This window comes from Etheostoma cragini, chromosome 1, assembly GCF_013103735.1.
Source record: "Etheostoma cragini isolate CJK2018 chromosome 1, CSU_Ecrag_1.0, whole genome shotgun sequence".
NCBI lineage: Eukaryota > Metazoa > Chordata > Actinopteri > Perciformes > Percidae > Etheostoma > Etheostoma cragini.
In genome coordinates, this window is record NC_048407.1 from 23,144,038 (window position 1) to 23,156,504 (window position 12,467).

The 12,467-nt window shown below is 44.2% G+C and overlaps 1 protein-coding gene across 1 annotated transcript; it reads left to right on the plus strand.

Annotated features, from left to right (window-relative positions):
• Positions 1-3,704: 3,704 nt before the first annotated feature.
• On the plus strand, positions 3,705-12,237 carry dld (deltaD). Its single transcript, XM_034877062.1, has 12 exons — positions 3,705-4,233; positions 4,411-4,716; positions 5,473-5,533; positions 6,426-6,683; positions 8,100-8,160; positions 8,273-8,403; positions 8,537-8,706; positions 8,806-9,022; positions 9,123-9,296; positions 9,400-10,129; positions 10,244-10,499; positions 10,616-12,237. Exons 1-12 carry the CDS (start codon positions 4,180-4,182, stop codon positions 10,619-10,621), a joined length of 2,424 nt encoding a protein of 807 aa, XP_034732953.1. The 5' UTR covers positions 3,705-4,179; the 3' UTR covers positions 10,622-12,237.
• The last annotated feature ends 230 nt before the right edge of the window (positions 12,238-12,467 follow it).

The following is a 12,467-nucleotide window of genomic DNA, read 5'->3' on the forward strand; positions in this document are numbered from 1 at the left end:
TGTGTGTGTGTGTGTGTGTGTGTGTGTGTGTGTGTCTGTGTGTGTGTGTGTGTGTGTGTGTGTGTGTGTGTGTGTTCATGTGTGTGTGTGTGTAGTTGGTGTGATGGCAATATTCTGGTGGTTCCCACACTGCCATCCATCCATTTCTTGGCACGCGCAAACACACACACGCACGCACACACACATACACACACACACACACAGGCCATATGGCAACCTCATACCCCTTGCATGCCTCCACTGTGATTTGGCCCACAGACCCATCAAGCAAAGCAGCTTCACCTCCAAAGGCATTTGGCCTGTAAATCAGAAGATGGAGAGAGAAATGAAGGACAGAGGAAGGACTGGCGGATGGGAGAAGAGTGAGGAAGAAGAATATATAACATGAGAAATTACGTAAGAAACTTTATAGAGATAGAGATGAGGGAAGCCATTTGGTAGTTGGTTGTGGTGTTTGGTGAGCAGATGGCTGGGGCTCGAGGAGGGGCGTGTCTTGTCCTCGCGACCCTTCACAAATCACACGGTTTCTCCCCCGAGGGGCTCGCGACTCGCCGTTCAATAAGAATCAATGGGAATTACTTCGCAAGAGAAAGGGATGAATGAGCGGCGGGGCGCGAGACCTCTTCCTTTGTTGTCCCCCTGCGTGTCAGAGCTCCTCACACACACACACACGCGCGCGCGCGCTGAGCACACACGCATACACGCAGTTACACATACACACATAGACAATGCGAAAGCACTTCACTTAAACAATCGACCTCGAGTTAAACAATTTTTTAACCTCACACGCGCGCGTGCACGCACGTACACACAGATACACACACACACACACACTCACGCATGCACACACACACACACACACACACAGGGATCAGATGGGAGGAGTTTCAACTTTCTGCTGTTTCCCTAAGACACAATTAGAGGATCTGCTGCCATAAATTGTGTTTTCGGGAAAAATGTCCCTCTCACCATGCCTTTCAGTCACGCTTTGCTGGCGTAATCGAAAAATGTGTGCTACGTCATGGTGATGAATGACTGATAGTAGGCTATATTGACCTAATACAGAAAGGGGGAGAAAAAGCACCGGGGACCTCTGAAAGTTTTGATGAGTGTAAATAAAAGGCTTCAAGAGAGGGATTTTACGCCACGCCACATAGGAGCATTGTATGCTATTGAGAAGGGGGCTGAAATCAACTGGTTAAATGAAATGAGCAGCTCAGCAGCGTCCTATAGCTAAACACACTTACGGGTATCTGGAAAGACTATGGCAGGCAAAGATAATAGTGTTAAAGTTTAAGGTTAAAGGCCCTTCAATCAGCCTCACGGGGTGTAAGGAGCACATCATAGACACCAACCACATTAGACATAGGCTTCTCATTTATCAATACACTGACCCAGAGGGAGTTATAGACATCAGGCTCTTCAAACATATGCAATGAAAGGACAACACCAGCTCTACAAAATGCATCAGCACTGTGTGTGTGTGTGTGTGTGTGTGTGTGTGTGTTGACATACTAGACTGAAATGTCCATAGTGATAAGATGAGATTGAGGGCCTTGTTTGGGGATAGCAGCAAACCAAAACAGTGAGCAGCTTCAATTAGAGTTGCTACAGTAATTAAGGCCCCCCTCCCTCTGTGTGTGTGTCCTCGTAAACAATAGAAGTGGTGTACTCTGCAATACCTGCCCAAAACATTCATAAAAAATATCATTCAGAAAGGAGGCCTCTCTGGATCTTTGTTACAATGTTTTGTAATTTTGAAGAGGTTGATTTGATTGACAGATGTAGAAGCTAACTGATAGATAGATAGATAGATAGATAGATAGATAGATAGATAGATAGATAGATAGATAGATAGATAGATAGATAGATAGATAGAAAGAGGTGGTTTGTTTACAACTTTGTGTCACATAAATTCCCCATTTTTCTTAGATGTATTATTATTATGAGTGTATGATCTATGATTAATTGCTGTAGGCTTCTTGTCTTAAAAATTATAACCTCATGAGGCAATGACAACTCAGAATCACAAAACAGCAGAACAGTTAGGGTGAATTTCTTATTGTGTTTGTTAGGTTTATTGAAAGATGGCATTATTCATTGGATTACAACATCTTCGGTTACTTCACAGCCAGAGATAAGCTTGAATTTAACATCATGCCAACAAGTACAAATTCTTCCCCACATTTTTCTGCAGATATACACATATACATGTATGCCAATTAGACAGTGGTTCCATGTGTTAATTCAGTGTTATGTTCACATACCAGCCCACACAGAGTGCATAGGCTTTCGGGAACTTACATTGTAATCATGGTAACAGTTGACTAAAATGTTTTATCTCTTGCGATTGTATGCAAGAAAATGTGATATTTTGCCATCAAGCATATAATTACTGTTTATGCAACAGGTCATACTCTCTCTCTTTCTCTCTCTCTCTCTCTCTTTCTCTCTCTCTCTCTGGTGTTGTATTATTGTGGGAGAGCAGGTGCTGCCGGCCCAATTACCATACAGCTGAAAGCACAAAGAAAAAAAACTTTACTCCATCCATGCCTCCCCTCCTCCCCCTCCTTCTCCTCACAAAGTCCCTTAATGACAGCCACGCGAGTGACACACCACCAAGTCTTTTTTTACTGCCTCTCCCAAAGAGCGAGTACGGGAAATACAGAGGCATGCGGGGGAAAAGGTTTAGGTATGTTGGCCTACAGCCACTGTGTGCGTATTTTGGTGCGTCTTTGCGCACTTGGTTCAGATGTCTTCCATATAAAGCAGTCCTTTATCCATTCAAAATATAAAATATAATTTAGGACTTTAAATACAGAAAGTCAATGGGAATTTGGGAAGTCTTTGCAATAAAGTCAGATTTATGGGATTAAATATCTGGCATATTTGGAATAAATGATTGCCAAATATATTCTTGGCATACATTCATGTTAAGTTATAATACAGGCTAGTCTATTTTTTAAGGGAATCACCCGAATAGATCGAACAAATGCCTTATCTGACATTTTGTATTCACCATTAAACCAGTAAATCACAACACCAACATTTAAAGCAATTACGTTAGGTCACATAAAGTAATGCTGGACTTGCGGAGGTATGGTGCAGGACATGCAACCAAGAAAGGAAGATAAGGTAATAGGAACAAATCGACTTGTTTTGGGGGTGTGAACATGTGAAAACCACGGCAGGGGTAACACCATAGGAATGTGGCGGAGCAGATGGTCGTTGTAACACAGTTAGGACGGCTGGCTGTCGGCTGGCCATGCATGGAACTGGCCAACCAAGGCTTCACCAGAACCCCAAATATGAGAAGCCACCGTCGGACAGACCCCTGCGTGTATAAGTCACTTGTTGCTGAGATGTAGAGGATTCTGTGCAGAGGTTAAATAATTTGTCGGAATCTAAATGGGCCATGTGTGTTGTGTTGTAGAGGAGGGAGGCATCAGGGGAAGCAAGGGGTTGTTGCACATTTAACAGCTCACTAGCCATTTGGTCTGTCCCTTTGAGAGAAAGGGAGGAGGGGGGTAGAGGGGCGGGTTTTGGAAAAGTTGCACACCCCCCCTCCCATCCACCACCACCTTCCTCCCCCCTTCTCTTTCTTTGTGATGGCCCCGGGGCGGACTTGTGGTGATGGTGAAGGGAGGGGAAGAAGAGGAGCAGAGGGGCTCATTTGCATCTTATTACCCTACGCCTGTTGGCCCCGTATAAAACCCTGTGCAGGGCAGGAAACCCATCAGAAATACGCACTGTTATTCAGAGAGAGGCACAGAGAGACGGAGACTTAGCATCAGCATATCATTATATCAATCAAGTGGGAAAATAAACAAGGCCGTCGAGAGCTGCCTCTTTCTCCTTTAACGATTGACTGGAATTAACTATCGTGCATGTCCACCCGGGATTTCATTCACGCTTCTCCAAGGGGATCCTTCTGCTGAGGATTACTTTACACCGTAAAACTTTTTTTGTTTGTTTTCTCTCTGTCAAAAACCCGTTCCTTGTATGGAAAAATAAAGGCAGACGCACCAAAGTTTCACTTGATCTTCCCTCCTGCGCTTCAAGAGTTTACCTTGACTGTGACATACTGGAAAGCTTTTTTTTTACTTTCTTCATGATTGTTTGAGCCGGGCTACACCGACCTGTAGAGCTTTCACTGCTTGTTGAAGGGCTGTCAACACAATGGGACGCCCGTGTCTGCTCCTGGTTGTCACTCTCTCCCTACTCACCTGCCAGGTAGGCTCAATGAGATGATTGGTTAATATTAAAGAGTATTAAAATGCACGCGGTGTCTGCAGACTTGTGTGGCTGTAAAACGTTTAAAAAGTACTTTATGTAATTTGCTCATATTCTCAAATACATTCTGAAGTTACCTGTCTCAAACCCACTGTTGTTGTTGTATGTGTGTTTTAGGTTTTGTGCTCCGGAATGTTTGAGCTGAAGCTGCAGGAGTTTCTCAACAAGAAAGGGATACCGGGGAACTCCAACTGCTGCCCCGGTGGCTCTGCTCATCCGCAAGGCCAGCACCAGCAGTGTGAGTGCAAGACTTTCTTTCGGGTTTGTCTGAAGCATTACCAGACCAACGTCTCCCCCGAGCCTCCCTGCACCTACGGCGGTGCTGTGACTCCCGTCCTCGGCTCCAACTCCTTCCAGGTGCCGGAGACCAACGCGGAGAGTTTTACCAACCCAATCCGCTTCCCCTTCGGCTTCACATGGCCGGTAAGTGTTTATAGACATCTTCTGACAATTATTATGTGCAATACTGTATCTCTGCACCTAGGGCCATTAGAACCTGCATTACTACAGTACAACATTAACTCTATATGGATTTCATTTATAGTTTTGGTTTGATAGACTAGGCTATTTGTGGTATATATTAGGATTTATGTCATTGGGAGTAATGGAAACTGGGAGACTGCGAAGTTATTGTTGTGTTATTCCATTGGGGCATATTAGCTTTGAAGAGTGCAAAACGCAACAGATGCTCTCATACTCAACACTTGTGAGGGTCTTTGTCAGCACTGTGTGAGAGGGGCTATTGTAGTATTTCTGTGCTCTTTGGTAGGATAAAACGGGGAGGGGAGGAGGGCGTGTGTGTGTGTGTGTGTGTGTGTGTGTGTGTGTGTGTGTGTGTGTGTGTGTGTGTGTGTGTGTGTGTTGAAGAGGGGGGGTGTTTTCACCAAACGCTCCTCTCCTCCGACCAGGCGTGGTGGGAAATTTAACATCCTCTGAGTTGGCACATCATTGGCATCGCAGCGTGAAATTCCGCCTCGTTTGGTTTTACTGCGGTGTCAGAGTGTCATAGTAGCAGGGGTGTGAAAAAGGAGCAGGTAGTAGCCCTTATTAGGCCCCTAATCAACACGGGAATTAGGCTGTGAAGTTTATTGGGAGGCCTTCTAATGGCCCTCTGCTGCTCTGCGGAGGGAGGGAGGCCTCCAGGCTGAGCAGCTGTTGACTCTCTCTGTCTCTCCTCAGGGGACGTTTTCACTGATCATTGAAGCTCTGCACACTGACTCCCTGGACGACCTGACAACAGGTGGGTGATAGCCAGAGAAGGCAACAGTGTAACCCAAAGACAGACCAGAAGGCTTATAGAGACCTTGTTTTTCTTTCAGTAGCATGCTTTTTCACTTAGTGCTCAGTCATTAGTGCTAACAACAAAACGTTTGATGAATGTTCTCCAGCAGTATGCTGACACATTTATCAAGAGCAAATTTATATACATTTCTTTCCGACATATAGGGTTTTTGCCGAGTAGATGACTTATTATCTGATTTCCGTGGCCTTCTACATATGGGCATATATACTTTTAAATTGGATGATAAATAACTTGATAAAAAGACAGTTTATGTGTCAAACGTCTCCACATTTAACAACACTTAAGATAAAGGCCACCCACAGTTTTTGCAGGTGCCAGTTGAGATTTGCCCCTACAGTGTGATATTCACTGTTGTTATCTTTATGTCCTGCTCTTATCACTGCACTAATGATGACTAACTGACCACAACTTGAAAGAGTGTGTGTTGGTGGTGGTTGTGGAGATAATAAAAAGATTGGCAGACACCAGGTGTAACCTATACTCTATTTTCTTAATAGGAGAGTGCACAATTTGAATAAAAAAAAAATGTCGGTAGCAGAATCCCACGCTTTACTGTCTTAAAAACTTTAAAAAGTATTTTATTTCTGTCAGTAAACCATCTCCCCAAAACAAAAATACTAATGTATGTGGGACTGTCTTTCTATAGATGACCAAACAAAGAAATCGTCTTTATAAAAGTAATACAAATATCTTAAATCTAGTAAACAAATGAGATAAAAATAACAAACTTGTAATGTAAAACATCATGCTGCAAGCATTCAATCATAACACTAGTAGTAAACAGTAACAACATATGACCAATAACAAGCTACGTCATTGACTTTTGCAGACAACCCGGAGCGTCTGATCAGTAGGATTACCACTCAGCGTCACCTCACTGTGGGAGAAGAGTGGTCCAAAGATATGCAGACAAGTGGCAGAACTGAGCTGCGTTACTCCTACCGCTTCCTGTGTGATGAGCACTACTATGGCGACGGCTGCTCTGTCTTTTGCCGGCCCAGAGACGATGCTTTTGGCCACTTCACCTGTGGTGAACGCGGGGAGATCATATGCAACTCTGGCTGGAAGGGACATTACTGCACTGAATGTAAGTGGATTTGTTTATTTATCCAACACGCTATCATTCAGGCTGTGTGGAGAAACATGAGGACATGCCATAAATAGGGGGTAAAAGGGAACAGTTGTAGGTCTAGTTAATATATAAATTCTCTGGCAGCTGTGTGTGGGAAAGATAAGCTGAAGGAGCAGCACAAGTCAATAGTAGGTGCTAATGTTTACATTGAGTGTTTGAAGCCAAAATACTGCCTCAAAACATGAGCGAAAATACTGCAAATCACTATCAGCTCAAGAATGTATTATTTAACTCAGAACTAAGGAGCTATGAACTAACACTGATGAATCAAAAGTTTTTGAAAAGTTTATTACTTTTCAAATGTAATCACTTGTCTATCTTTATTGTTGAGGGGCTTTTTCCACCTCCTAATGCGGGGCCCGTGTGCAACAGGCGTCAGTTAGTTATCCCACAGCACCAGAGCTTCCATTCTAATGAGCCGCAGTGGCTCCTCAGTAATTCACACGCCGCGTGCCTTCCATTAGACCACTGGGGCCTCCTTGCCCCAAACCTCCTCCCCGATTGGCCAAGTAGGGGTCCTGTATTGTTGTGCCTCAGGCTGGTGATTGGCCGAGCGGAGTTGTGTATTGTTGTGGAGGGGGCAGCTGCTCGGTGAGAGGAGACAATGGAGCAGCTGTCTGGTGGTTAGCTCCACACAGACCAGCTGGCCCTAGGGGGAGGTGGAGGGGAGAGAGGAAAGACGGGAGTAGCGGAGGAGGGAAAGGATGAATGTAGAAGAGGAGAGGAAGAAGAGGGGAGGAAAAGAGAGGGGATAAGTTGATGGAAGTGGAAGGGAGGAGATTAGGATCTGATGTAGGAGGGGAGAGAGAGGCCAAGGGTGAGAAAAGGGACTTCTGACCCACTCAGTCAAGGGGAGAAAGGAGGCTTTGTGTGGGATGCTTTTGTGTTACAGGGAAACCATGTTAAAGAAGAAGGCTTGTTGGCTGGTTCCCCCATTTGGTTACCAGAGCTCCATGTGGGCTGTTAAAGCTAGAAGATAACATCTTCAGTAACTTTTTCAGCATTTAAGAATTCAACACATTTCAGCCGATGGTCAGGGATGATCTAATGACCCTCAAGATTTTATCCCTTTCTATTTTGGCAGCTTACCAAACATGAGCCGCAAGCTTCTTTCTGGTTTATTAGACCTCTATGACAGAGAGAATGCAAGAGACGACAGACAGGTGAGCCTGTAAACAAATTGGAAAGGCAGACAGACCACCAGACAGACTGATAGACAGACTAACAGATAATAAGGTTGAGGTGCCAACCAGACAGGCAGGCAAGCATGTAGTTGTTTTAAAAAGCCCTCTGTGAATGGAAGAGTGAATCCTGTTTTCCAAAACTGCATTTCTCATAATTCACCTGTCACTTTCTGTTTCCTCCCTGCAGCAATCTGTCTTCCTGGCTGTGATGAAGAACACGGCTTTTGTGAGAAACCTGGAGAGTGCAAGTAAGTCACACAGACAATGACCATTCAGTCTTTGTTTCTGGGAGTGGCTTGGATCATAAATGTATAGATAGATTGTTATTAACATAGTATTTACAAAATCTTGTGTTCCCAGGTGTCGTGTGGGCTTCAGTGGGCGTTACTGTGATGACTGTATCCGTTACCCGGGCTGCCTTCATGGCACCTGCCAACAGCCCTGGCAATGTAACTGTCAGGAAGGATGGGGAGGTCTCTTCTGCAATCAGGGTGAGTTTACTAAGAGATTTACTATTTTTTGGGACCCTGTAGCACTCAGTTATCCCTCTTTGTTTCGTATTAAACTGTATCATTCTTATAACTGTACTTGCTTTTAATTGTTGCTTCTTGTTTCTGTCTCCAGATCTGAACTATTGTACACACCATAAGCCCTGTCTTAATGGAGCCACCTGTACCAACACAGGTCAGGGCAGCTACACTTGTTCCTGTCTGCCTGGATACACAGGTGCCGGCTGTGAAATCCAGGTCAACGAGTGTTCTGGAAACCCCTGTCGCAACGGAGGCAGCTGCACTGTGAGTATCAATTTAAGAGAAGTGAAGTGTTAATTAAAACAAGCATTTTCATGGAAACAAGCATGTGTGTAACCACTGTTTGCCTTATTTCCAATTTAGGACAACGATAATGGCTATAAGTGCACTTGCCCACCTGGTTTCTATGGCAACAACTGTGAGTTAAGTGCCAATACCTGTGCAGATGGGCCATGCTTCAATGGCGGGCGTTGCGCAGACAACCCTGAAGGTGGCTACTTCTGTCAGTGCCCGATGGGATACGCTGGCTTCAACTGCGAGAAGAAAATCGACCACTGCTCCTCTAACCCCTGTTTAAATGGTACGTTGTCCTCTGTGTTTGTAAGTTCACCTACAATTAAACCCAAACCTAGAATTAAAATAATCCTCTGCCTGTGTCTCAATCTCTCTCCGTCCTGCAGGTGCAGAATGTGTGGATCTAGTGAACTCCTACCTCTGTCAGTGTCCTGAAGGATTTTCAGGTCCTAGCTGTGAGGACAGCAGCAGTGTCTCTGGATACTGTCTGTCCTTCCCTTGTCAGAATGGTGGGACATGTCAGGAGGGAGTGAACAGCTACACCTGTACCTGCCCTCCAGGTATGACTACACTCAACTAATGTGCCTTGTGGGATTATGTTTACATTATTTGTTATATGTATGTAGTTTGTTTCTAGACTTTTAATCTCTGCTTCTTCCAAAGGATATACGGGTGAAAACTGCAGCACCCCCATCTCCCGCTGCCATCACAACCCCTGCCACAATGGAGCAACCTGCCATGAGCGTGGTGGTCGCTATGTGTGCGCCTGTGTTCCTGGCTACGGTGGTCACAACTGCCAGTTCCTCTTACCAGAGGCTCCCAGGGGTCAGCCAGTGGTGGATGGACCGGATCGACGATATTCTTCCCTAGAAAGTGAAAATATTGAGGACGAGGAGGATGATGACAGTGGATTCCCCTGGACGGCTGTGTGTGCTGGTGTCTTCTTCGTTCTTGTGATCCTGATTGGCTGCTCAGTACTGGTGGTCTACATTCGGGTCAAACTGCAGGAGAGTCACAGTCACCACAGTGACAGTGTCCACAGCGAAAGCCACGAGACCATGAACAACCTGACGACCACCAACAATTGCCTCCGCAGTGACAAGGATCTGGGCACCATGATGACAACGTCCATAAAAAACACCAACAAGAAGGTGGATTACCATTCGGATCTCTCTGGATCCCTGGGTGGTCTGAATGGAATCAGCGGGCTCAACGGATCAGAGAAGAATGGTTTTAAGACTCGCTACCCCAGTGTGGAGTACAACCTGGTCCACGAGCTCCTGCCTGAGGAGCTGCAGCTGTGTAAAGAAGGAGAGTGTGATGAGCCAGTAGTTAATTGTGACATGCTGGATGAGTCCAACTCAGAGGAAAGCTACAGGAAGAGACAAAACAGGTACATACAAAACAAATACTTGGGCAGATAGACTGCTTGGAAATCTTTGTTGCATTGATAGCATATGTTGCATGAAGGAAAGCATTTCTGAATCTATTTTTCTTTGTCCAACAGTGACGCATCAGAAAAAAAACAAGTAGAAGAGTCAGCAGGCTGCAGCGAAGTACAATATCAGTCATCAAGCGAGTTGAACTATCACGCAGCAAGTGGTCTTAAATACCACTCAACCAGTGACGTCAAATACCAGTCAACCAGTGATGTTGAATGCCACAGTCCCGGTGACAGCAGGTACCAGTGTACCAACGACACCAAATACCAGTCCGTCTATGTCATGTCGGACCAAAAAGATGAATGTATCATTGCTACAGAGGTCAGTACACAAAAAAAGAATATTGTGCACAACAAATATACCAAATAATTGTAACTTCCCCCAGCACACAGGTAAAAACTCACTTAACACTGACTTTTCTTCTTTTTGTTTTACAGGTATGATACCAGTCCAGACCAGATCAGACCAGTTTCCTGTGGTTGATGGCGGTCCACACACACCAGCCCTGAGCAGTAGAGCTCAGCTTGTCTCCAGGAGGTTTTACTTCTGCTGTTTGCTGCTGTTCCCTGGGATTTACCGGAGGACTTTGAGCCAAGGTGCTGCTGAGACAGCACAGAGTCAGTACTGACTTGGCATGGACTTAGTACTACAGTAGTACTACGGGTGATACTTGACATTTTTGACCTGCAATTGAGGTTAGGTCTAATGCTGACTCAGTGCTACGGATGAAGTACCAGAAGACAGTGCTAGCACTCGTACAAACTTTGTATAGAAACAGTGCTGAATGAGTACTCATGCAGCTGTGGAATACTTACTGCTTGTACCAGGACTAACAATGGATTATTGACTTTAATGTTGACCGATGATATTGTAGTACCATGGAGTACTGGTTAAATGAACAGTGTAGTACCTTCGGAGTACTGAGAACTTTTTAAGTACTGTTGTAGTACTGTTATGTACTGTGGTTTTACAATGCAGTGTAAAAGCTGTTGTGGATATTGGACAGTTCATGTTCTGTGCAGTGCTGCAGAGTAAAGGATGGAGTAATAATAGTATTCCCTGTATTTCATTTTTAGTACTGCTATACTGTATTTATCGTTAAAAAATGTAAATCTAAATTGGAGCTTTCCTGACAAAACAGTGGGACTTTTACAGCAGCTGTACATCTTTAACCCTGCAGCACTGACAGAGACCGTGTTGGCTGAGCTGGTTCTCAGCAGAAAATAGAGAACTGAAGACTCCAGTAGTGACTGCAGATCGATCCAACATGGATCCTGTTGGGCCATACTGGCCCCCTGACCCCTGAAGGTTGAGATACAAAGGGCAATGTAATGGGCAGGGCAACTTTTAAAACACAACAATCAGGGTAAGAGACCAAACAAAGGAAAAGACGGTGAAACAAATCAGACAAAACATAAGGGAAGCGTAATCATCCAATACATATTTTTTCCTGGCAGCTCCATTGGCCACGATTTATTGACAAAATTACCTGAAAGAAGTTGCAAAATTTTCCTCTGAGGATGCTGTTGTGTTTCCAAGTAAACCGAGCTATAAAAGACTAGTCTTTACTGCCAAGACCTCATTGCACTATGGAGGTGTGCGTGTGTTTGTGTGTGTGTGTATGAGTGTGTGTGTGTGTACAGAAGAGGTGATGATACCTGTGTGAGGTGTCAAATGTATGCACTGCCCACTCCCGCTCCCTTCACTCCCAGTCTTCCACTATTAGCCAATTGAAGGACAACATCACCCTGCCTGCCATTGGTTAGGCTCATTTGTTTTATTTGTTATCTAAAGAAAAATGTATTCTTTTAATTTAATTATGTAATTATTTGTGTTCCATCTTGTTGTGACTTTGTTTTGTTAAACCTGTTATAATTTAAGTTTTTATTTGGCAGATAATGTATGTATGTAAGTATGTATGTATGCATGTATGTGTTAGGCACTTGAGACCCCTGTGACTGTGTTGTATTTAAGAGAAAAGCCGTGTGTACAGAGCCTGTCATTTTTATTACTGGAAACAGCGCAATATTTTTCCAAAATAAAAGAGGAATGAAATATAGCATGTCTGGTGTTGAATGATTTTATATTTGTATTTATATGTGGTTGCTTTATTTTAGAGAATATAGGATACAACATGAGGAGAGCAAAAAATATTACCTAATAGCAATGTGAAATAAAGCGTTCATATCTACTGTGTACAACTAATGCTTTAGCAATATTGGGGAGCTTTGCATTATCACAAAAGATGGAAAAGCAAAACACTAGCAATAAATTAGTCTCATATGCAGA